Source organism: Patella vulgata, chromosome 1 (genome assembly GCF_932274485.2).
Source record: "Patella vulgata chromosome 1, xgPatVulg1.2, whole genome shotgun sequence".
Taxonomy (NCBI): Eukaryota; Metazoa; Mollusca; class Gastropoda; family Patellidae; genus Patella; species Patella vulgata.
In genome coordinates, this window is record NC_065879.2 from 36438814 (window position 1) to 36465395 (window position 26582).

Genomic DNA, 26582 nt, shown 5'->3' on the forward strand with positions numbered 1-26582 from the left:
AACCGAGTTTAGTAAATAAAGAGGTGGACGGAGTTTCAATCGGTGCATCAAGAATAGCTCTTGCTGCCCTCTTTTGTAATTTTAAAAGAATGTCTAATCTACTTTTGGTAGCATTTCCCCAAATAATAGAGCAATAATCAAATATTGGTAGTATGTAACTGTTATAAAACAAAATTCTTGTCTCGTAAGGTAAATGATCTTTTATCTTATTTAGGAGAAATATTTTTGATGCAAGTTTTTTAGACATATCTGCTATCTGTGCTTCCCAATTAAGGTCTTGGTCAATTTGAATTCCAAGTAATTTTGCGGTAGTAACCGTCTCAATTTTCTCACCATGGAGAGATAAAGTTAGGTTTTTCTGATTTCTTTTGTGTTTTGTTGAAATCAGCATTGATTTTGTTTTCGAAGGATTGATTACCATCCCATTGTTTTCACACCATTCAGCAACCAAATAGAGATCATTTTGGAGATTTTTGGCGATGGATAAAATATCTTTGTGTGAACAATGCAGGGTACTGTCATCAGCAAACAAATCTATCTGACTTGATTCAATATTGAGTGGGAGATCATTTATAAAAATTAGGAATAGCTATGATATATAAAATGTAAAGATAGGTTGCCAGGCAACAAAACATTCGCCCACAGCAGCTACATCGTCCTAGCGGTCATCAAGGGTTGTCGCATATTTATTCCTTTGTAGGTAATTGGGGGCCTTTACAAGACAGTTTCATACAGATCAGATTATAAATTTTGTCGTTTGAGGGTTAACAAGGTTCTACAAACTGAAACAAGGGTCTCAACTCTGGAAGTAATCTACAGAAATTGTTGAAATTTGACAGGCTTTTTCGTTTTACTAATTTAAATAATGCATAAAAATTTCATACAGATCACATGATCACCTTTGTCATTCAAACGTTCACAATTGCCATAACTCTAGAAATTATTGACGGAAACTGCTGAAATTCAATAGATCTATTTCACAAATTTAAATGATGCATATAAATTTCATACATATCGGATGATAACTATCATCAATCGAGCATTAACAAGGTTTAACAAAGTGAAACAAGGGAAATAACTCTAGAAGTAATTATTGTAAATTGCTGAAATTCATTAGGCTTTTTCGTTTCACTAATTTAAATCATGCATATAAATTTCACAAAGATCTGGTGATAACTTTTTGCGTTAGAGCGTCCACAATGATCAATAAAGTGAAACAAGGGCCATAACTCTAGACGTAATAAACGCAAATTGCCGAAATTCAATAGGCTTCTCCGTTTCACTAATCTAAATAATGCATATAAATTTCACAAAGATCGAATAATAACTTTTGGCGTTGGAGCGTTCACAAGGTTCAATAAAGTGAAACGTAATAAACGGAAATTGCTGAAATTCAATAGGCTTCTTCGTTTCAGTAATCTAAATAATGCATATAAATTTCAGAAAGATCAGATGTTAACTTTTGACGTTAGAGTGTTCACAAGGATCAATAAAGTGAAACAAGGGCCATAACTCTAGACGCAATAAACGGGAATTGCTGAAATTCAATAGGCTTCTTCGTTTCAGCAATCTAAATAATGCATATAAATTTCAGAAAGATCGGATGATAACTTTTGACGTGAGAGCGTTCACAGGGATCAATAAAGTGAAACAAGGGCCATAACTCTAGACGTAATAAACTGAAATTGCCGAAATTCAATAGGCTTCTTCGTTTCAGTAATCTAAATAATGCATATAAATTTCAGAAAGATCGGATGATAACTTTTGGTGTTAGAGCGTTCACAAGGTTCAATAAAGTGAAACAAGGGCCATAAATCTAGACGTAATAAACGGAAATTGCTGAAATTCAATAGGCTTCTTCGTTTCACTAATTTAAATAATGCATATAAATTTCACAAAGATCGTATGTTAACTTTTAGAATTAGAGCGTTCACAAGGTTCAACAAAGTGAAACAAGGGCCATAACTCTAGACGTAATAAATGGAAATTATTGAAAGTAAATAGGATTCTTTATCTCACTAATGTAAACAACATATACCAATTTTAAAACAATTGGATGATAACTTTTGGCGTTAGAGCGTTCACGATGTAGCGCACTTCTGTGATGCCACCTCCTCTCCCTGGACCACCACATGACCCACTCTCTGGTTCAGGTCGATTCCACCCAAAACCATTATGCTTAGGCCTTCCCATGAGTCTCATTCCATGACACATTCAGACTGATCAATTTGGTCAGAATAACGCTGGCCACGTCCACGCCATATTCTGGCCCTGCCATCTTCAGTTGATACGCAATACCGACTCTCATCTCTGAACAGAACAGTTCCCCATAGCCCGTGTCGCCATTTCTGGTGTTTTTGAGCAAACTGTAGACGTTCACGTCGGTCACCGGTAAGGTCTACGGCAATGGATGTTCTCTCTTGTGAGTCGTCGGCGCACTGTATCGGTACTGATGGGTCTTCCGTGTGTTCCCACTGTCTGACGTGCTGTCTCAGATGCCTGTGTGAAGGGATTCTGCACGTGCTGTCGCACAACATGGCGGTCTTGTCGCCTTGTGGTTACCCTTGGTCTATCAGTTCGGGGGCGATCATCCGTGGTGTTGGTGGCCCGAAAGCGTTGCTGAAGCCTGTAGTTGATCCGAACATTGACCTGGAAGTGATTGGCAACGGCTGTGACAGTATGGTCAGCGTCGAGTCTAACAAGCGCCTGGTTCCTCTGAGCTGTCGTGAGTCGTGGCATGCTGCTGACGTTGTAGTGTGAATGATTCAACCAGGTGTGGGGGTGCATTTTATAGGGCTGGTCAGTGGTCCCGGTGAACAGCACGTGCAGTGTGAGTTACATGAAAATCACGGAGAACACATTACCATCTCAGAAGTCAGGTTGTGATTTTGAGAACATTTCCTGGGTTCAATTCTGTGTTTGGGAGTCTTATTGTTCAGGTTAAGTTGGAGATATGGTCACAAACGTACAATAACCAGCGGCTGCCAGGCAGGATACGCCCACATTTTGCAAGAGATGGATACAGAACAAGCTAAAAACAAACGGGATTTTTTGTACAATCAGGGACAATAATCCAGAAAGTTATTGTCTGAAATGTGCAAATATCGAAAGAGATTGAGATCTGTGGGAAATAAAGATATGTTTTAAGTTTCATCAAAATGGGATAAAAATTGTGACCTCTAGAGGGCCCACAACTTTCGTATTGCATACGTTTACACAAGAGCGGTCATTTTGTCGGGCAGTTTCATCTCGATTTTCACGAAATTCGAATTCAACCTTCATTATGGTGGAATGATGATATATTTAAACGGTTTTTAAAATCGGAATAGAAACTGAATCCTAGAGAATCCGCACGCTAAAAATGCGATTTTTCGAACAATCAGGAGCCATAATTCAGGAAGTTACTATCCTTTATGCGCGAATATCAAAAAGAACCAAGACCTTTTGGTTATAAACTTACATTTCAGGTTTCATCAAAATCAGAAGAAAATTATGACCTCTAGAATGTCCACAACATTGATATACCATATTTTGTGCGCTATTTGAGTACGAGGGGCGGCCATTTTGTCTGTCAGTATTAGTCCCTTTTTTACGAAAATCGAACTCAACCACCTTTAGGGTGTAACGGTGATGTATTCAAACGTTTTTTTTAAAATCGGATAAAAAATAGGACCGCTATAGTCTCCACAAGCTAAAACGCGATTTTCTGTACAATCATGGACCATAACTCAGGAAGTCACTGTCCGATATGCGCAAATATCGAAAGGATCTGAGATCTTTGGGTTATAAACTTACATTTTAAGTTTCATCAAAATCAGAAGAAAATTGTGACCTCTAGAAGGTCCACAACCTTGATATACCATATTTTTACGCTATTTGAGTACGAGGGGCAGCCATTTTGTCTGTCAATTTTGGGCCGATTTTCAAGAAGTTTCACCATAATCAGAAGACAATTGTGACCTCTAGAAGGTCCACAACCTTGATATACCATAGTTTTACGCTATTTGAGTACGAAAGGCGGCCATTTTGTCTGTCAGTTTTGGGCCGATTTTCACGAAATTCGAACTGAACCATCCTTAGGGTGTAACGGGGATATATTGAAACAGTGTTTAAAATCGGATAAAAATGATGACCTCTTTAGGGTCCACAAGCTAAAAACGCGATTTTTCGTACAACCAAGGTCCATAATTCAGGAATTTACGGCCCGATATGCGCGAATATCGAAAGGAACCGAGATCTTTTATAAACTTACATTTCAAGTTTCAACAAAATCGGATAAAAATTGTGACCTTTATAGTGTCCACAAGCTAAAAACGCGATTTTTCGTACAATCAGGGGCCACAATCCATGCAGTAACGGTCCGATACATGCCAATATCGAAAGGAGCCGAGATCTTAGGGAGATAAATCTATACTTCTAAATCTATACAAACACTTGTGGACGGACGTCCGGACGTCCGAACAGACAGGGGCGACAACAATATACGTCCACATCTAAATGTGGGCGTTTAAAAACATTTGGCAACTTCAGAGTAACATACCAACCTGACGTTTCTTTCGCTGCTTAGTATATAATTCTGAATTATAACAGTATATTTTTTAATCTCAAATGTAAATAATCTGCATAAATATATCATTATTTTTAGAGTATACATGTATATTATTTTAAATTTCAATGCTGAATCATTTGTTTTATGTAGGGAGCCGCGCTGGCTCGGCGAATAAAACGCTGGCTCCCTAACCATTAGGCCTCCCGGGACGGTTTCCCTGTGTCAATGGAGCAGGCCCGAGGGCCTGAAAGGAACATTGTCTAGTCGTTCGGGTGGGACGAGAACCTGAGGTCCCATGTACACAGTGATGTGCACGTAAACGTACCCCTTTCATTTGTTTGAGGTAATTCCGAATATTTACAATAATTTAAATGCATGAAAATGTATTTGTCACAGTATTACTTTGACAAGATTGCTTTACAATTTCAAGAAATCTAGACAATATCCATTCATAAACATAAACACGGTATATAGTCATCTTTCAGAGCTGGATTAACCATTAAGCAATATATTTACGTGCTTAGGGCAGATAACAGTAAGAAAACAACGAAAAACTAAGTAAAATGTTTTAAATATGTCATCAAACAAACAATGCAGATATTCTATGGCACCCCCTTCCCACGATGCCCTAAGCACGTACTAATTTTTTTTAAAAAATGACCTGTATATAAAACCTCCAAACAAACTCTAACCACATGCTTGACAGTTGCTTATGGTATATTACTGTTTAAATATTTAAATCCATATGCAATCCGACCTCTGGAAAAAATCCATTAAGTCTGTTGAATGCAAATTAGAGAAAACAAGGGAAAATTGTTTTGTTTCAGGATTAAGCTACTGAATATAAAACAAATTTTATTTTGGCTTTGTAGATGAAGATAATTAGAAGCCTTTTCAGTGGAGGCTGAAATAAGTCCAAATAAGGGTCTAAGTCAATTTTCACCAAATTTTGACTTAATTGGTTTTTTCAGATTACCTGTCAAAGTTATATTGCATTTAATATGCGAAGTAAATATAAAAGTTTTTTTGGTGAATATCTGGGTAATAGCGTTTTAGATAGGTGCACTAATCATAATCACGAGCAATTATCCAAAGTTCTATTTTGATTGATTACAGGTTTCCAAACTGATTGCTGCACTATCTTGATAACAAGGTCGTAAAAATGTGGTTATCAAGCTTCCCATGTGACTTATTGCACATAGGCACGGCTAAGCAATCTTGGCGATATTTTGGGCCTTTACTGTGTTTGATTTTAATACTCGTTTATCAACATGTACTAATCTACCTGAAATACCCACGTCAAATTCCAAATATCTTTAAAGATTCACTATGTAAGATTTGGATAAGGGGAGCGGTTCGTTCTTGATATAATAGTTCAAAAATAGATCATAAAAAATTAACATATTGAAAATTGTATTAAAATTATTTTATTCTGAGCGAAATTACCACTGTTTGGAGATGTAGCGGAGATTGTTTATTATCGTGGCATAGGTACTTGACAATCGGTACTATTTCTAGATTATCCATTTTAAATTAAATGAAATTGTCGATCGTGTTTCGATCCGTTTAAACCTCGGTCATCCTGTGGTTTAGAGAGTTGTTTAGCGAGGCTTGCCATATAAATATATGTCTAAATAATAGTTTATATAACATTTGAAGTCAAAATAAAGACCTGCAATATTCAGATTTATCTCTTATATAATGTACATTTAATTTTCTAAATGGTTTGATGCCCTATCTTTCATACGTTTCGTCTCTCCCAATAGAACGACTTTCTGTTACTAATAGATTGGACAAATTCGGTATTTTACACGATAGAAAGTGTCCTGTTTTATACTTATATAATAGATAATGATTAATGATGGCAAAAGCTAAAGTGAATTAGAATAGTGAATTAAAAAGTAATTATCTGTTAAAATTGTACAGGGAATTATGAAGATTGCCCCATTCACTTCAAATAATAATGTATCACTTATTATTGTGCATATTTAAATAATGTCTCTTGTTAACGGACCGTGAATTCACCTAAGATTTGGCGAACGGTCTTACCGCAGTGAAAATGTTTGTAAAACATACAATTATTGTTTTACCAATTTGTGACATTTTAAAAAAATTTCCATTCACAACATGGGACATGACTGTCTTTGCAAAAGATTCTACACATAACATATATTGCACTTGTGGTCAAAACCGCAAAGATTTCCACATTGGTGTCCACATGAAAGCATTTTCTCACACGGAAACCTACACTTGTGCTGTGCTGGTGGCCTATGACAAGGCACTTGGTCGTAGTGACCACATCTTGAGATAAATTTGGATACAGACACTTGACATTTTTTACAACCCTGGAAACACATTAGATGACATCGATGTCCTTCTTCGCAGGTTTTAGGACACGGTTTACGGCAAGTATAGTCCCGGTGCTCTAGATCAATAAGGTGACACTGCAGCTCACAGGCATGTCCACAATCTAAACGAGACTTACATATTTTTTGGCATCCCCCAGATGCAGCTTTATCAAAATCATCAGGTGTGTTAATCTTTATTCCTTTACCTTTAGGATGGTTTGGACACTTCAGTACAAGGGTTTGTCCTATTTCGCCATGCCTTTCCAGGGTTGTTATTATTTCATTCCATAATGGACTTTTATGCCGAAGGATGTCAAAGTTACCCATAACATAAAGTCCTTTCTTGGCTCTGGACAAGGCCACGCATACTCTATTATCAGTTTTCAAAAATCCTACGTCCCTTTCTTTGTTGTTCCGAACCAAAGACAGAATGACGATTTCGTTTTCCTCTCCTTGGTAATTATCAACCGATGTGACTGTTATTCCTTTAAACTGATCGTCAGACATCAATCTACCCAACTGCTGCTTTTGACTCGAATATGTTGCAAGGATCGTTATCTCGTGTGTACCATATCCCTGTTTTAAAAGGTAATCAGTTAAACCTACCAAAAAGCGTGCCTCATAAACATTGGAGCGACTCTTTGTCTCTGCATCATGATCTTCTTTGTTATAATGGTTTATAAAAAATACGTTATTTGCCATTCCTTTCACATCTTGTCTGCCACATACACTCTGATGATCTACTAGCTTTGGGTATATGGACTTCAGTAATTTGGATATTTCAGGTCGCATTCTATGCTGAAGTTCAAGACAGTCACAATGAACACCATTATCCACCATTCTTTCGAAGAGCGATATTTCAAGGTTAAATTCTTTAGCAAGTCTGTGGACATTTGGGTTCGGTCTTAATTGTTTGTGATCTCCTATAAGAATAAGATGTTCACATTGTTCACTAAGAGCAGCAATGACATGCCCTTCTAATACTTCCGCTGCTTCTTCAATGACAATTATTCTTGGATTTATCTCTTGAAGTATGTGTTGATATTTTGCTGCCCCTGTAGTGGTCATGGCGATAACAGAGGCCTCTGACAATATCAATTTTTCCTTCATAAGCATCACACCTTTTTGAGCGGTGCAAGATTCCAAGTATTCTTTACATTGATGTGTAACATTTTGCCTTACCTTCGTTCGAGCCTTCGAAACCCAATATCTGTACAACTGCCAGCGAGATTTGGTATCAATCGCAAAAATGTTATCAACGTCGTTAACGTCCTCTTCCGCCATTCTAATGTTTGATTTTCTTTGTTGACGGGAAGTCTTTTTTTGCTTTCTGGATAGCCGAAAATCATTATCTTTGTTTTCAGTAACTTTACTCAAACCTAGCCATTCCATAATTACTGAATCTCCAGAACAATAGGCTTGCTGAAGCTGTGTTCTGTGCCTTGGTAACATAATTTGGTACAAATTGTCTTCACATATGATATCATCACCCTCTGGATCAACATTGTGAGATGCACGCTCTATAATATTTTGATAGTATTCAGTATTTCTGCCGTGATTATAACTCTCTCTACCAAGATTCTTATATCGGCCTTCCTTTCGTCCTCGGTCCTTCCAGGCTTTTAAAGAATACTTTTCAAGTTTTTCGTTGGTAATTCTATTTCCAACGCGAACTATTTGACCATCATAAAATCCAGCAATTCCCGCCAGAAACTGATCTAAAGCATGGTTTGTATAACATATAATTAACATTGGTCTTGTTGGAACACCCGGTGCTTCCCAATTTTTAGAATTATGGAGTAACGCCTTGACTATTCTTAATCCAACGCGAGTTTTACCTGTACCTGGTGGACCTTGAATCATACAAAATTCTTTGGTTAAAGCCGTTTGAAGGGCCCTGAATTGTGATTCATTTAGGTTCAATAATTCTGGTGGTGGCCAGGCATGGGGATCCAAGACATTTACTGCTGCAGCACACCCAGATTTCCTGCTAAAAGAGCAAGTTTTTTGTAGCACAATATCATCATCAATTAAAGGTCGCAAATCAAATACTCTGCCACGACCTTGTCGAATATAGATGGGTGGGTCCACATGGTTCTGACAATGTACTATATATTTTTCGAAAGGTAAAATCTTTACATTTTGCAGTCCACCAAGTACATGTCTATAAGCTTCATAAAAAGCCCTGTTTTCTACCATAACAAAAGGTTTGTCACCGTCCATTGCAAAAAGATCATCCAGATCATGCTCAAATCTAACGTCTATCTTCCCTTCTTTTATCAGCTGTTGATCTCTGTTTATCACGGTAGCATTGTAAAATGTCTGGAAATAGTTAGATGAGAGGCAAACCAAAGAACCGTAAGTCAGACGCTTTGAGGTGTCCCAGTCAATATCCCCAAGTTCAGTAACGTCGAATTCAAGCCGATATAAAAGTTCCATTCGAGAACAGATTGGTCGAACCACACTGACCCCAGTATAGATATATACATCTTGACCCCCGCCTTGATCCACGCGACATTGGTAATTTGCTAAACCATTCCGGAGTGTTTCTATAAAATCTTCTCTCAGTAAACGAAACTGTACATCTAGATAGTGGTTCACATTGTCATACTTCCCTTTAATCTTGTTCTCCCGTAAAAATGGTTTTATTTTTGGGTTTAAATCGTTAAGCGTTGGTAACAGAGATATTTGACGGTAGTCATTAGGAGGATCAGCATCCTCCAAATTGACACGTTCTGTTCGCGTAACCAACTTTTCTTCCGCTTTTACCTTCACTTTAGCTATTTGACGGCAGTCATTAGGAGGGTCAGCATCCTCCAAATTGACACGTTCTGTTCTCGTAACCAACTTTTCTTCCGCCTTTACCTTCACTTTTGTTAAGTTGACCACTTGATTGAAAAGACTCACTACTGTATTATCAATGACGTCAGACGTTTTTTTAAGGCTTTGAATCTTTTGTAATATGAGGGACAAAACATGATGTTGGTTTCGCCTTGATTCTGGAATTTTAGCAAAAAGATTCAAGAGTATAAACAGAATGTCAAAGATCACTAAAGACAGTTTCTTTGTATTTTGCTCACGTTGTAAGATGTAAGTCACTCCACTTGTGAGCAATATGGAGTTTGGTAATTTACCCAAGATATTCTTTGATATTTTAGGCAGTGACTCGCATTTAAGCGCATTTGCTAGAACAGACAGAGCTAGACCGACAGTTTCTACATCTCTTTCTAAATCCAACATTTCTTCAATCTTACTATGTTCTAGGAACAGGAGAACATTAGCGGGTTCTTCTTCTTTATATTTGTGCAATTTCATTAAAATCGGTGTCTTAGGATATCGTGTTTGGTCCAATGTTTGACTGACGTTTTTCGCGCTCTCTAAAGTTAATGATTGGCGCGTTACATCGCTTGATATGCTTTGGTAATTCGGTTTCAGGTTTTTGTTACTTTGCAGCAACGGTGTTTTAACTTGAGCTGGACGCGTGACCTTCTCTGGAACATTATTTTCATTTATATTTTTTTCTACAGGGCCTGGTGTAGGACAACGTGTGCGCGTTCCCCTTCCATGAACAGTACTCTGATGTATGCCCTTACTATTTATTTCTACGACAGCTGGAGTCCTTTGTAGATTGTTTGCCGCTCTTATAAGGGGTGAATATCGACTTGGGGCATGCGGTATCGTTTCTCTGTAAACTCTCGAATTTGTCTGTTGATGATTTTGGTGTGTTTGTTCAATGCATCGACTTGGCTTATCTCTATTTTTACAGCAGAGACGGTTTCCCATTGTTGAATTTTTGTGGAAGGTACACTGAAAAAAAAATAATAAAATAAATAATTAACAAACTGAAACCAGTTCGATGAAATATTTAAAAAAAATGGATTCGTAAAATAGGCATGCTTAATTTGGGAACGGAGTGCAATTATTTTGGAAAATTCGATGACCACAAACGCGTTTTCCTGCTATTCCAGCCACTGCATACAGCAACCTTCTTCAAAATGGTCTAATATAGTCTAATTAAGATGGCTGACTCTAATTCCAATCAACCAATCAATCGTTTACAGTCCACGGGGACGGAAACGTCGGGAGCAAATTTTGAAAATTTAACAGCTGCAAAGGCGTGTTCATGCTATTTTAGTCTGTGAATACAGCAACTTCAATGTGGTCCATTATAGCCTACCTTTGTTGACTGACCTGAACCTCCAACAACCAATCAATCGTATGGGGGCCTCGCCCTTCCGGAGAAAATTTTGAAAATTTAACTACCACAAATGCGTTTTTCTGCTTCTCTAATCTTTAAGGAACTCTAAGTTATCTAATGGTTTTGCAACCAAAATCCCACTCTATGCCGACCTGAATTCCAACCATCCAATCACACTGTTGCAGCTGCATTCACAAATAATAATCGATGCCCGAAAAATGTCGCATAAAGTAGAGTGCCTCCAGACAAAATGTTTTAATCCATAGTCAATTCAGTACAAATTCGGGATATTCAATTAAAAGAAAAGTAAAATTAGTGTTTTTTAGATTTCGGGCACTTTATTTTGCCAACTAGATGAAATAATATATATTTTTTTTCACTTTACCCGTCTGCCCGAAAAGCCAGATTGCCCGAAAGTTAGGGGGCAGCTGCCCTCCCCCCCTGGCTCGTACGCCTATGCAACTTGCGGGTGCGGCTTCCAAAATAGTCAATCAATATGCCGTTTACGGCAGAGTTCAAAATTGTTGGCATGATTGGCATTGCAAGGTTATGTAATGGAGATAGAATTGAATAAAAGTTAAATTATCTGACCAAATGTCTTTGGTTTATCATTTCACACAATTATAAACACATATACTATCAAATTCACACCAAACATTTAGTTCCAATTACAATGACGTCATTTTCCCGAAAACGTACTGTAAAGTCAGGGTAGGGTATGCGGCACCCAAAATATTTTCAAGCTTCAAAAGGACCTTTTGAAATTCAGTAGTGTTTGGCGACCGTTCGTGCTAATACTTTGCCAGAAGTAGACCAGTGTGTGAAATTTATGGCAACGGCGACAATACCTTGCTTTATAGCCTGATTATATTCCCCCCGGGGGTGAGGGTGGGGGTGGGGGTTTGTTGGCAAGGATTAGTAAACATTTTGTGCTTGTAGCGATGGTATGTATTGAGATATGCATTTAGGGTGGATATGGCGTGGCGGACCAATGGTGACATTTGACCTAGTAAGAAGCGGGTCTATTCCCAAAGTTGACCCACTCAGAAGGATTCATATTGCCCTAGGGATCACAAGGAACAATTTGATAAACCACTTTATTGATTTATTGATCTACGAGAATGGTAATGCATATTCATTAAGTTAATAAAAATATTCAATCATTTGTCAATTATGTTTCACCCGAAGCTTGGTTATTTTCAAACTTTCCCTTAAACCCCCCGCGTACTTACCAAAGTATTTATTAAGTCACCATGCAATGACAAACATTTCCTAAGAAGAAGGATGAATGGTTAAATCTCGGCGGTTATAGCAGACGTCTCGTGTATCGTTGCGTACAATGAGATACTGTATTATACAAATTACATTCAATATTTAATGTAATTTCATAACCTGTGCATCCGGTAAACTGTGTATTAGATGGAGATAAAATATGCGATTATATGGTATAGATCATTTCCTAGTATGCTGTATCGAACATTTACGACCATATTGTAATTACAATATTTGGAAATACATATCATAATGACGTCATAAATGATAGCGACTACCTGGAATTTCTACTTTCATTTTCAGTTTGCGTTTTGTATAGATATACAGTGCACTAAAAGCGATGTATACAAGCCGAGTCAAGTCATAGGTTTCAATGAGAATATGCAATTATATAGTATCGATCACTTCCTAGTATATCGTTTCGAACATTTACGACCATATTATATAATTACACTACTTGGAAATACATATCATAATGACGTCATAAATGGTGGCGACTACCTGGAATTTCTACTTTCATTTTCAGTTTGCGTTTTGTATAGATATACGGTGCACTAAAAGCGATGAAAACAAGCTGAGTCAAGTCATAGGTTTCAATGAGAATATGCGATTATATAGTATCGATCACTTCCTAGTATATCGTTTCGAACATTTACGACCATATTATAATTACAATATTTGGAAATACATATCATAATGACGTAATAAATGGTGGCGACTATCTAGAATTTCTACTTTCATTTGCAGTTTGCGTTTTGTATAGATATACAGTGCACTAAAAGCGATGTAAACAAGCTGAGTCAAGCCATAGGTTTCAATGAGAATAACGCGTGTCATTGAACTAAATCGCTTGCATTTACATGTAGTATGAATTTAGTAGTTTTATATTTTTGATAACAGAAGCTCATGAGAATTATCACTGTTTCGGGCATTTATAAAACATGATCTATATTTTTAAAAGGGGAATAAACGGAGCCAGAATTAAACGATAATTTGGAATTTTTTGTAAACGATTGTCGAATCTTAGAATTATTTTACAGCTTTGATACTAATCCACCAAATATTTATTGTTGAATTGCCTAGTTTTCTAATATAATCCCCACAGGTTTTGCATAAAGCCCGTCTTGTTCATTTAAAATGATTTTTACGTAGATAAATTAATACAGTAAGATATTAATTGATATTCAATAATTTAAGAAAGGTAACGGAATTATGTGTTGTATAGGCCTATATTAAAGAGGTATTTTAATACTCTTAAAATGGGATAGCTTTGGGTCAGCTCATTAAATTTGAAATCACCGACTTCAATCCAAATATTGTGTTGAGTATTCTTGGTTTGATTCGTGAGTTTTCATTACAGAATAGTATATCTCAGATACTACATAATCTTTTAAAAAAACAAATTGTATAGTAAACCTGTATGTACAGAGTTATTCTTGTCAAAATTTCAAATCCTTAAAATTGTGACATCAATCAAACTCAAAGGTTTTGATAGTTTTGTATCATCCTTGGTGAGATTCTGCTGAAATTCTTTGTAAAACTTCAAAACTTGTGCCAATTATGATTTCAAGATAACCAGGCCTCTGGTTCCTTGCTTGGCAACTTATATGTGGCACATCGCTATTCGTTACTGAAGTACTATTTATAGATTATATTATAATAAACATGCAAACAATAGATAAATAAATCTTTATCAGTTTTATTGGTAAGTTACACTATTTTCAATTCTTTCAATTTTAATCGGCTTATAAATGTTATAATATTATGTAGTCAAAAGAGAATCGCAAAATCGTAATGGAATTCTCCCGGCTTAGATTTAATCGGATTAAATAGTGACCCATTTTATCCACCCCCCCCCCTTTATATATGTTGCGAAATTTTCAATTCATCATAAATACTTAAAAAAAATTGGATTAAATGACGACCCGATACGCTAATACATAGTGTACATCTATATAATAATAATAATAATAATATTTAATGTTAGACAGCTTAACAAGTTGATGTGAAACGTTCCGGACAAAAGCACTGCTATTTTTTTTTTACATTTTTAAGTCCCACTTCTTGAAGTATATATTTTGGTGGCCATCTATGTAAAAACGCATGTCTACCAATTAGTATAGCAATCTTGATTATTTCACAACCTACATTTGCAGGAGGGAGTGGGGGGCCGAATGGTTAGCACGTGCGTGCTGTATCATAAGACCCGTCATTGAGTCAACTGGCGTGGTTTCGAATCCCCGGTTGTACGTAACAAGGAGTAGGGTCGCCTGTCTAACCTCGTGGGTTTTCTCCGGGTTTTCTCCGGGTCCTCCGGTTTCCTCCCCGGCTAAAGACCCCTACGCGCAAGCGAATTATTGAAATCAAATTAAACCATATGTTAGTCCTGAAATGACCTAGTTTGTGACGAGTGAACGATAACCCCATGCCCCGGCCTCTCTCTCTCTCATTAGATGTCAGTCGGAATTTCGTTATAATCTACAGCTTCCGTTCTTTATTCAGGGACCGATTATTGTAAAATAAACGCCATTTGTTACCGTAATGATAGTTATAATTTTACCCCCCCACCACCCCCCACCTTGTAACATTTGTGAACGTCAAAACATTTATTAAACTAAATATAATCTGCTCTAATATCAAAACATGATAGTAAATCAATTGGAACAAATTAAAATAAGTCATAGATTTTACATTTTATGCAATTAGGCAATAAGCAAGACGTAATATGCACTGGAGTAAGCATTATCATAAGCGTTTTGGGTGGTTGGGAAGCCGACTGGTTTATTGCGTGCGTTTTTTGATCATAAGGTCTGTCATTGAGTCACGTCGCTTGATCTCGATTCCTGGATTGTACGTGACAGTGAATAGGGTCGCTTGCCCAACAGGGTGGGCTTTCTTCTACCACTAAACACCTCTTTAGGCGCAAGCAAATTATTGAAATAAAATTGAACCTTACGTTAGTTCTGAAATGACCTAGTTTTTGTCGATTGAATGTTAAGCCCCCCCCCCCTCTCTCGCTTTCTCTGGGTCTCCCATTAGATGCCAATCTGCTTTCGTTGTACAAGCTCTAATAATATCACACTATACTGTTTGTACGTCCGATAATATTGTAAAGTATTACGCCATCTGACCTGACAATCGCGTCTTTCAATTTCGGAGAATTGTAAAATGACTTCTATTTTTAGAATTTCTGAAATAGTGAGTCTTAAAAAATAACAATAACCATAATTTGAGTTCAAATATTATTTTTAATAAAATTTAAAAAAGTAGGATCACATTAAAGACGATAAATTCCACAGCAATGATGACATTTTCAGCGCCCGGGTGAAATTTCACTGAGAACGCTGTTTGTAAAGACGCAATGCGTCAGAATGCCCCAAAATTTAATTTTGCATTTTTAAATTATACAAAGAAAGGTTGCCAGGCAACGAAACATGCACCCCCAACGGCTAAAACGTCCGTACAGTCGACAAGGGTCGTCTCATATTTATTCTTTTGTTTGTAATGGGGGCATTTATAAGACAGTGATATCAATTTCCTACAATCATGATAATTTTTGTCGTTGGATCGGTCACAAGGTTCTACAAAGTGAAACAAGGGTCATAACTCTAGAAGTAATTGGTGGAAATTGACGGAAATTGATGAAATTAAATACGCTTCTTCACCTCACTAATGTAACACCATACATATAATAATATAATATAGAATCTCCTACAAGTCTTATTTGATATCAAAAAATATCAACACAAGTTGATAAAGTAACAAAAAACGAGATTTTATTTATCACCCAATCCTTTCTTATGTGCACAAACAAATAAATATAATTCTTTGCTATAGACTTTTACTGAACCTGATTACATTACGGCGTAGTGATACATCATTTTTCGACAGCAATTCAACCATTACAAAGTCCTTTATATTGACCCAGTGTTTCCATCAAAGTCAGTTAAATAAAAACAATTTATTTTTAATAAAAAAGGAGTTACTTTTAATAAAAAAGGAGATATCGCAGTAGATTATGAAATTTATCACACAAGCGATATCTACTGTAGAATGTATTATTGGGTGATAAAAGGTAAATAATACCACCTTGACTTTGATATTGTCTTTTTCTATGGCGATATAGGACTGTTTGATCCTAATAATTATTGAAATAAGAGTATGCCGTAGCCCCTCCACTGCCCCACCCCCTCAAAGCACACTATAAGGCGTACAGCCGTCTGCATTAGCCCAGTCTTCGTAGATATGTATTAGCCTACGCTAAACCCCCTTTTTATTTCATTTCTCGGGTATGGCAACCACGGATTCATTTCTAAAACTACAAATAAGAATATTTTCCGTAATTTACATCTACATAGGAACAGCTGTTTCAAACATTGCAGCCATAAAAAGAGTTCTCTCTTGTTTAGGCCTAACATGCACAATGTTGGTTGCTTTTTTGGGGGGAGGGGGTGGGGGTGCTTATTTTTCTAAAGGTGACCTTTTTTTTGTATAATATTTCAAACAAATTTAGATTGATGGGAGGTAACTCTAAAAAAGGTTTGCCTTAAAGAAGCACTTCACAGGACGCTGCAAATGAAATTGGGTTTAGGTATGTCACTCAAACTCCAACATATAACGAAATAAACAGCATACTGTGGAATCGATAAGTCCCCCTTCGCTCTTACCTGAATCAAAATTATTGTACATACAAATGATTAATAAATACACAAGAAGCACTGCACCCATATACTATTATAAATAAAACGATCATTTGGTATATCGAAATATTTAGTATTTTAAATTTTAAAAAAAAAACAACATACGGATCAAACAAAGTTTCGTCTAAAGTTTTTGAAAGTAAACAAGAATAAGTCAAATACAAAGAAAGCGATATCCCTTTGTATAAAAAGCATGAGAGAACAAAATATTACAATAGCAGTTACAATTGATCTCTTAAAATAGAAATACTCATTAGAATATAAGATAGGTTGCCAGGCAACGAAACATACGCCCACAGCAACTAAATCGTCCGGGCAGTCAACAAGGGTTGTCGCATATTTTTACTTTTTTCGGTAATGAAACATTTATAATACACTAAAATCTGATTAAGAGCAACAACTCACGAAGTAATTATCAGAAAACTATTAGAATTTGTTTGGTTTTTATAAAGTTCTGCCCCATGCTAACGTTTTGTATGCAAAGCTATTAATATCATGGATTTAACTGTTTAAGTCATAAAAATTCATTGAAAATCAATAAACTTGTTCGTCTCAAGATCTTAAACTCTGTGTATCAATCTGAAGTCAATCAGATTATAACTTTAGCCTTTAGAGCATCACAAGATTTTGCAAAGTGATCAAGGGCCATAACTTTGGCAGTAATTATCGGAAATCGTTGAAAATCAATAGGAATCTTCGTCTCATGACCTCAAACACTGTGTATAAATTTACACTCAATCGGATATTAACTTTAGCCTCTAGAGCATCCACAAGATTCTTTGAAGTGATCAAGGGCCATAACTCTGGCAGTAATTATCGGAAATCGCTGAAAATCAATAGGCTTCTTCGTTTCATGACCTTAAACACTGTGTATAAATTGATATCAATCGGATATTAACTTTGGCCTCTAGAGCGTCCACAAGATTTTTCAAAGTGATCAAGGGCCATAACTCTGGCAGCAAATATTGGAAATCGCTGAAAATCAATAGGCTTCTTCGTCTCATGACCTTAAACACTGTGTATAAATATAAAGTCAATCGAATATTAACTTTCGCTTCTAGAGCATCCACAAGATTTTTTTAAGTTATCAAGGGCCATAACTCTGGCAGTAATTATCAGAAATCGCTGAAAACCAATAGGATTCATCATCTCATGACCTTAAACACTGTGTATAAATTTAATGTCAATCGGATGTTAACTTTAGCCTCTAGAGCATCTACAAGATTTTTTGAAGTGATCAAGGGCCATAACTCTGGCAGTAATTATCGGAAATCGTTGAAAATCAATAGGCTTCTTCGTCTCATGGCCTCAAACACTGTGTATAAATTTAAAGTCAATCGGATATTAACTTTGGCCTTTAGAGCGTCCACAATATTTTTTGAAGTGATCAAGGGCCATAACTCTGGCAGTATTTATCGGAAATCGCTGAAAATCAATAGGCTTCTTCGTCTCATGACCTTAAACACTGTGTATAAATTTAAAGTCAATCAGTTATTAACTTTAACCTCTAGAGCGTCCACAAGCAATTGTGGACGCCGGACCGACGGACCGCCGGACCGACGGACGGACGGACGGACGGGGGCAACGACAATATACGATCACATTTCAATGTGGGCGTATAAAAACGGTACTCTATACTAAAAAAGATTTTCTGTACTGTTTGGTAACTTCAGCAATATGTTGAACAATGCATGGTAAACGACTACCAGTAAGCGCCATCCCCTGAAAAAAAAGAAGTGAGCATAATTCAGTTTACTGTGTGTTGTGACTGTACCATTACATATAATGTTGAAAATGTGTTGTCTCATTGTTAACAAATGATGGAAAAACAGAAGATGTATACTAGAAGAAGTCGGCATGGTATAAAGTTTGCCGGGATGTTCAGAGTGATATCAGGTAGACTGGTCTACACTGAATACGATATTTCATATACATTTTGATGGGGTTTAACGTCCTTCTGTTTTGCTCCGACTGGGCTAATGAAGACGGACATACAGTGTACTATGAGGGAAGGTTTGCTCGGACAGCGGCGCTACAGCCTACTCTTTAACGTGCACGCCCATGTGTAAACGGGACCTCGGTTTTTTTAAACATCCGCACGCACGACTATACGTTGTCCCTCGGTCTTGCATCAAGCCGGAAAATCCCGATGAACTTTCTTGGACCTCCAGGTTAGCGAGCCAACGTGTCTCCCAGAAGTAGACCCCGTAGGCTACTATAGAAGTCTACTGAAAACAATTATTTTCTAATATGAAAAACGCAACAAAATGGTCTGAAAAGAAGAAGAAAAAATTGGTTAAAATATTTGATTTTTTGTTTTATCAAACAATATATTCTAAACTTTTAATAGTAGAATGACATTATTTATGAATAGTCCCAAGACGGATGAAAAGTACTTTAAAATCTTAAAATGTTATTAAACCAGTGTTGAAATCAGTTTGTGTCGGCATACCTTTTATCTTTTCATCATTTACCGTGAAACAAGGTAGCATCTTTACGGTTTTGCTAATATTTTTGGATATATATTTGTGTGTGTATGTGTGTGTGGGTGTGTGTGTGTGAATAAATATAGCAAATACTTACCAGATAGCTATATTTATACTGTAAATGTATCTACATCTCCAAATCAACATCAATAATACAGTCATCGGCTGATGGCACCATTTCTTTCAAATTATTAATGGTGGTTTTTAAATACTCTATGTTCTGTTCCGTGAGTGGTAGCCCTTTTGTAATGATGGATTTACAGGTATAAACGTCTAGCTTCGTTGTACCTGAAAGCTTCTGTGCATTTATCTTACTTTCAAAAATAATTAATTGGTATGCTAAGCTCTGTCGAATAAATTCATGTTTTGCGTCATCAGTTTCTTGATCACTCAACACTACCCGCTTTAATTGCAGCCATTTAATAAACTGGTAAAAATGCTTTTTTACCACATCTATGTCATCATGTAGACGTGCCGTAAGGATATCCATGTTATACGTTATATTAAGAAAATGCACATGAGTAACCACGGCCTTGACCACAAGTTCTAATTGGTTTTCGAGGGTTACCACTTCAGTTTCCGTTCTACAAGAATTAAGCAGCCTATTAAAGTTATGTAATACTTCTTGTAAGAATGTTGAAATAGAAGGACTTGTCTCGGGCAAAGTTTGTACTCTGGTCGTAGCGTTATCTAAGCCTTTTAGAAAATCTTGTTTGCGTTGTAATACCAATTCAGTTTCTCCAATGGTGGTACCATATCGTAAACTTCGCTTAATTGGTGTTTCACAGATGATACACCGGAAGTCGGTGGTTGAATCCATAAACTTATCCAGGATGTTATACTCAAATATATGTTGACAATCTATCAACATAACAAATCGTGCATCTGGAGAATTTTCTGGTCCAAAGAAAATTTCAGTGACAACTTCAGCATCACAGATTCTACAGTAGCGTGGACAAGGTTCACCACACAGCCCGATGCAGATATGACCACACCCTAAAGTCTTCTCACATGGTTGTTCACACGGTGGTAGAGTACATCTTTCAGAACAGCCTTTTCCGCATTGGTGATGTTTACAAAACCAAGGACATGGTTTTTTACATGGATTGTAGAATTCATCTGATTTGGCTTTTTGTGGAACGTGTTGACATTTCCTTTTGCAAACAGCTGGGCTTAACGGAGAGTTTGCTAAATTATTCGTACAACTGCATGCTTTATGGAGTCTTTGTGTCATACATTCATTGCAGGTTCCTTGACACTCATGTCCACATTTTAGTTTCTTTTTACAGTGTGCATTGCAAATTGCCCTTTCCAGGTCGGTGCACTTCACTTCACCAGTGTGCCCACAATGCAAAGTCTTTTGTTCGATTGTTTTACATTCGTGGCTTCTACTGCAAATGTTTCCACAGTTATGCCCACAAGAAAGTATCTTCACACACGGTTGTTGGCATGCGTGTTCACTGGGTTTCTTATAGCAGGGTACTTGCTCAGTATGATGACAGCCAGGCATAACTTTAGCAACGAGTTTAGGACATTTACATACTTCAAAACATTTCAAATTACACGGATGGCCTGCTACACATAACTTTTGGCAGGGGTGTAAACAAGCGTGGTCTTCCGGAGACAAATGGCATGGGACTTGTTCAATATGATGACAGTATGGTATAACTTTAGCAACAAGTTTCGAACATTTACATACTTCAAAGCATTTCAAATTACACGGATGGCCTGCTACACATACCTTTTGGCAGGGGTGTAAACAATCGTGGTCTTCGGGAGGCATATGACATGGGACTTGTTCGATATGTCCACATTGTGGTATAGTTTTCTCCACAGGCACTGGACACAGGCATTTTTGAAAACATTTAAGTTGACATGGATGACCCTCTACACATGTTTCAGAACATGGTTTGTGACATTGATACTTCTTGTGTTCCAAATCTACTGGGTGGCATGACATTGCACAGGCATGGCCACAGTCTAATCTGGCAAAACATTTCTTTTGACACCCCCCATCTGGGGCTTTTTGAAAATCTTCTGGTGTGCTGACCTCAATTCCGGGATCACCAGGGTGGTTCTGGCATCGTAACAATAGCACTTCTCCAAATTCGCATGATGTCTTTGAAGTCTTCACCATATCCCGCCATAATGAACTTTTATATCCAAGCATATCAAAATTCCCTATAACATAGAGACCGTTCCTTGCTCTTGACAAAGCTACACATACCCGGTTTTCAATCTTCAAGAAACCGATATTGTCTTCCAAGTTACTACGCACTAAAGATAAAATAATAATTTCATTTTCCTCTCCTTGGTAATTATCGACCGATGTGACTTTGATTACTTCAAACTGACTTTTAGGCATCCTTTGCTTAAATAATAGCAATTGACCGGTGTATGTTGTTAGAATTGTTATACACTCTGGACCATACCCTTGTTTTAAAAGATATTCAGTTAATCGTATCACGAACTGAACTTCGTAGAGATTTGAGTGACTTCTCCTTTCTGTGTCATGTTCCTCTGCGTGATTATGATTAATGAAAAATACGTCTTTTGACATGCCTTTAATGTGTTTTCTATTATAAACAGATGTGTGATCTTTTAGATTGGGGTAAATATGCTTCATAAGTTTGGATATTTCTGGTCTCATTCTATGTTGAAGATCAAGACCATCACAGGGAACATCATTATTTATCATTCTTTCAAAGAGGGATAGATCTAAATTAAATTTTGTAGCCAGCTGGTAAACATTTGGATTAGGCCTTAATTGCTTGTGATCTCCTATGAGTATTAGATGTTCACATTGTTCTGTAAGAGATGTAATAATGTGTCCTTCTAACACTTCGGCTGCTTCCTCAACAATGGTTATCCTAGGACTTATTTCTTGGAGTATGGTATGATATCGTGCAGCTCCTGATGTGGTCATGGCAATAATGGAAGCTTTAGCCAAGATGAGTTTCTCTTTCAAGAGTACCACTTCCCTCTGACTAGTGACGGTGTCCATATATTCGGTACAGTAGTCTAAATAATCTTGCCTTAGCTGTTGGCGGTATTGAGAAACCCAATATTTATAGAGTTTCCATCGTGTAGTGGAATCAACACTCCATACGTTTTTTACCGATTCAGGCTCAGCTGCTTTAAGTTTGGTAACAGATTTTATATTTTGTTCTAATTTTCGGTTAAGTTTATTGTACTGCTTCCTGTCTAGTTGGAACCCGGCCTCCTCTTGAAACGTGTTAAAGCTATCAGTATCTTTGGGGTGTGTATATATTTCGTCGGTTGATTCATCTTCATGCAGAATCCTTTTGTTCCGTTCAATGTCATAATCTCCAGTAACGTTTATAACCCCGCCTCCTTTATGTTCACTATTTTGTTGTGAACTTTTCTTAACGGATTTCAGACCACACAAGTTTCCTAATCCTATTCCTAGCCATGCAAAAAGTGTAGCCATTATATTATTTTTTGTGACTATTGTAATGGCTTCAAATTGTCGTTTATGTCGTGGAGACATGACGTTGCAAAGGATGTTCCATGAAAGAACATGGTTTTCGGAAGTATCAATGCGTGAAGATATATCATCCGTACGTTGTTTTAAGTGATCAAGGTCTTCAGCATAAGTACAACTAATTCGACCCAGGTCTTTATAATGACCGACGCACCGCGCCTCATTCTTCCGGGTTTTTAAAGAATACTTTTCTAGGTTGGTATCAGATATTCTCCCCCCGACTCGAATAACACCTTCGTTGTGAAATTGAAGGATTCCTGTTAAGAATTGATCCAAAGCATGATTTGTATAACATACTATCAGAATTGGTTTTTTATTGATGTCTTCCTTAATCCAATCATTAGAATTATGTAGCAAAGCTTTAACAATCTTTAATCCAACATAAGTTTTACCAGTACCGGGTGGACCCTGAATTACTGAAAATTCCTTTGTTAAAGCTGTTTGCAGGGCTCTGTATTGGGATTCATCTAATTTAAGCAATTCGTGTGATGGCCATGACTCTGGGTCTAAAACATTCACTTGTGAAACACTGTGATTGTTTTTATCCTTTAAATCAACCAAAGGTCGCAAATCTATTCGTGCCCCAGGAATTCTTTTTATATACTCTGGCGCGTCGACGACATTATGACATTGTACGAGATGATTTTCAAATGGCAAAGCCGTTAAGCATTGGAGTCCTTTGAGCACATGTCTGTATGCTTCATAAAATGCCGTAGATTCCACCATAATGAATCGCTGATCTGGATCGATGGAGTTAATTTCTTCAATATCATGCTCGAACTTTAGATCTATGTAGCCATCAGCTATAAGCTCCCTATCACTATCAGATACCGTGGCATTATAGAAGGTTTTGAAGTTGTCAGAAGATAGACACACCAAAGAACCATAAATTAACCGTTTAGATGAGGTCCAGTTTTTTAGTTTCAAGCGTGATGTGTCAAAACGTAAACGATAAAGAATGCCTGTATGTGTAAAATTAGGTCGAACAAAAGTCACATTATTGTAAACGTGTATATCTTGTAACCGTTGCGTAGAGTCCCCTAATGTTGCTTGATATTTAGCTATACCGTCACGAAGAGGTTGTATAAAATCTTCTCTAAGTAAGCGAAACTGTACATCTAAGTAATGATTCACATCATCATACCTTCCTTTAACCTTGTTTTTTCTCAAGAACGGCTTTATATTAGCGTTTAAATCATCCAATGTTGGCAACAACGACATTTCCCGGTAGTCATTGGGGGCATCACCTTCACCATCTGAATCCTTATGTAGTATTCTTTGAGGATCTGCTTTCAGATTCTTGCGCTTTATCCTTTCTAAATCAAGGACTTCTTCCAAATTTGCGATGATATCCTCGTCAATAACTTCTGTAGTTTCTTGTAGAATCTCTATTTCTCTACGTAATAAAATTAACACACCGCTTTGATTTGCAATTGGCCCCGGTATTCGAATAAACAGCTCACGCAGAATACAAATTATATTTAAGATAGTTTTTCGCTGTGCCTCTTTGCCATCTGCCCTACTAATGCCCAGTATTACATTACTTATCTGCCTGGTGAAAAATAACGAACGATGTAATGTACCCAAGATTATGTTAAGATTTTGTGGAAGGGAAAAACATGTGCATGCCTTAGCTAGTATCGAAAGAGTTAGCCTGACGGATTCTTTATCTTGTCGCTGTGCGTTTAAAAGTTCGTGTAGTCGACTGTAATCATGACCTAATGTAATAAGAATGTGTGCCGAATCCTTCAGGTCAAATTCATGTAGTTGCGTAATATTCCAAAAATTTGGGGTCCTGTTCCATTCCCGGTTTTGGTTGTTTCTTGTATTGGGCGAACCTCTTCTACTATCGAGTGCTGCATATGGAATTTTTCGTATCTGGCATGGGTGACTTGTATGTCTTTGGTCACTACCACCAATAATAGGCTGATCTATTTGTGGTTCTCGTGAAAGAACATCTGTCCCCAGGTGGCGATCCCCAGGAGATGGTAAGCTGTCACGGATATTCTTCTCTTTTTCCCGATCGATACGGTTCATCAATTTACGGATAGGCCCGCTCATTTTTTATATCTTTATTCAAGCTGACTGAAAAAAAGAGAGAAAGGATCAAGCTGATGTTACTACAACAAAGTCGAGTTCACTTTCCGGATCTGGGGTCAGTTTATTCGTTACAACCGTTTCTCGATCGATTATCAAGCGCCACACATCTGCTACTAACGATCAGAAAGCGTCAAAGATCTGTTACAAAGATACAGAAGGGAAATATAATTCTCGTGACTGGCTGTGGCAACACCGCGCCGTCAACTCGTCGCAGAACAGCAGCAGATTGGTAATTAGAATCAAATCCTCAGTCATGATATGTGTGACAGATAGACAGGTCGTACACATCTAGATCATCAATTTTAAGTACGAATAGCATTTCATATTTACCAGTGTGGTTCGATTTGAGCACCCCGTGAGTAGAAATCGTACAATATTTGACAATGGTCGGCTACTCCGGAGGAATTTTGGTCCGACGATCAGCTGGCCAGAAGTTCCATTAATCTGAAACTCCATTGACAGCTGCCCCCTGGAAAAAAAATCGGCGCTCCCAATGGGCGCCCTTTTCATTGGACAAAATACAAAGCCAACGACCAACGTGCCCATATCAGTGTGGGCGCCCCATAAAGCCGAGTGACATTTAGTTTTATGGGTGCATCGCCAAACATATCGTTATATATGAGGCGCCCCAGATTGTAAGGCACCTCATAATGAATCACACGATTAACACCACAATTTGATTGATTGGGCGCCAAAATCGGCGGGATCTGTGGGTGCCTTATCTCGGAGGGGCGCCCATACATGATTGGTGGGGCGCCTTATAATGATAATATATGATTGTCGGGCCGCACATAATGCACAATGCCGAGTGAGATTGGTTGGGCGTCGACGGCTTGATCAATGGGGCGCCCAAAACGGCATGATTGGTTGGGTGCCTCATAACAGAGGTGCGCCCATAATGCCGTGATTGGTGGGCCGCCAACGACGAGATCATGGGCACCCGTAATATAACTGGCGGGGGTCCAATAATGCCGAGTAAGATTGGTATGGCGCCCACGAATGAATTCGTAATTCCTTCCTTCAAATGTTTAGGATGTTTATATCAAAATATCATTATGCGCCAATATCTCAAATTCAGCCTTAAAACATTATTTTCCAAAATCGTCGGGGGGGGGGGGGGCACTCTAGAGGCGCGCCCAGAGTTCCGTGCCTCCCCGAAACATTGTTGGGCTAGAAAGGGGTCTGTTAGCTTACTCAAATGAGTTATAAATTACATTACATCCTTTGTAATTTGAACAAATATATGCACTTGTGAAATATCTAAAATAAAATAGCGAATAGTAATGAGAATGTACCAAAGTTAACCAGAATAATGCAATAAAGAGACGTGATTTAAAATCCTTTATAACTAAGAATTAATTAACCAGCGGCTGCCAGGCAGGATACGCCCACATTTTGCAAGAGATGGATAGCAAACAAGCTAA

At 37.5% G+C, this 26582-nt stretch overlaps 2 protein-coding genes across 2 annotated transcripts; both read right to left on the reverse strand.

Annotated features, from left to right (window-relative positions):
• Positions 1-5953: 5953 nt before the first annotated feature.
• LOC126826865 (NFX1-type zinc finger-containing protein 1) lies at positions 5954-10013 on the reverse strand. Its single transcript, XM_050555966.2, has one exon. The coding sequence runs from the start codon at positions 9334-9336 to the stop codon at positions 6706-6708; it is 2631 nt and encodes an 876-aa protein (XP_050411923.2). The 5' UTR covers positions 9337-10013; the 3' UTR covers positions 5954-6705.
• Positions 10014-15595: 5582 nt separating this feature from the next.
• LOC126822129 (NFX1-type zinc finger-containing protein 1) lies at positions 15596-25338 on the reverse strand. The gene is made up of 2 exons (XM_050550905.2): positions 19651-25338; positions 15596-18789 (listed from the first exon to the last, which is right to left on the reverse strand). The coding sequence occupies exon 1, from the start codon at positions 25117-25119 to the stop codon at positions 19681-19683; it is 5439 nt and encodes a 1812-aa protein (XP_050406862.2). The 5' UTR covers positions 25120-25338; the 3' UTR covers positions 15596-18789; positions 19651-19680.
• Positions 25339-26582: the final 1244 nt, after the last annotated feature.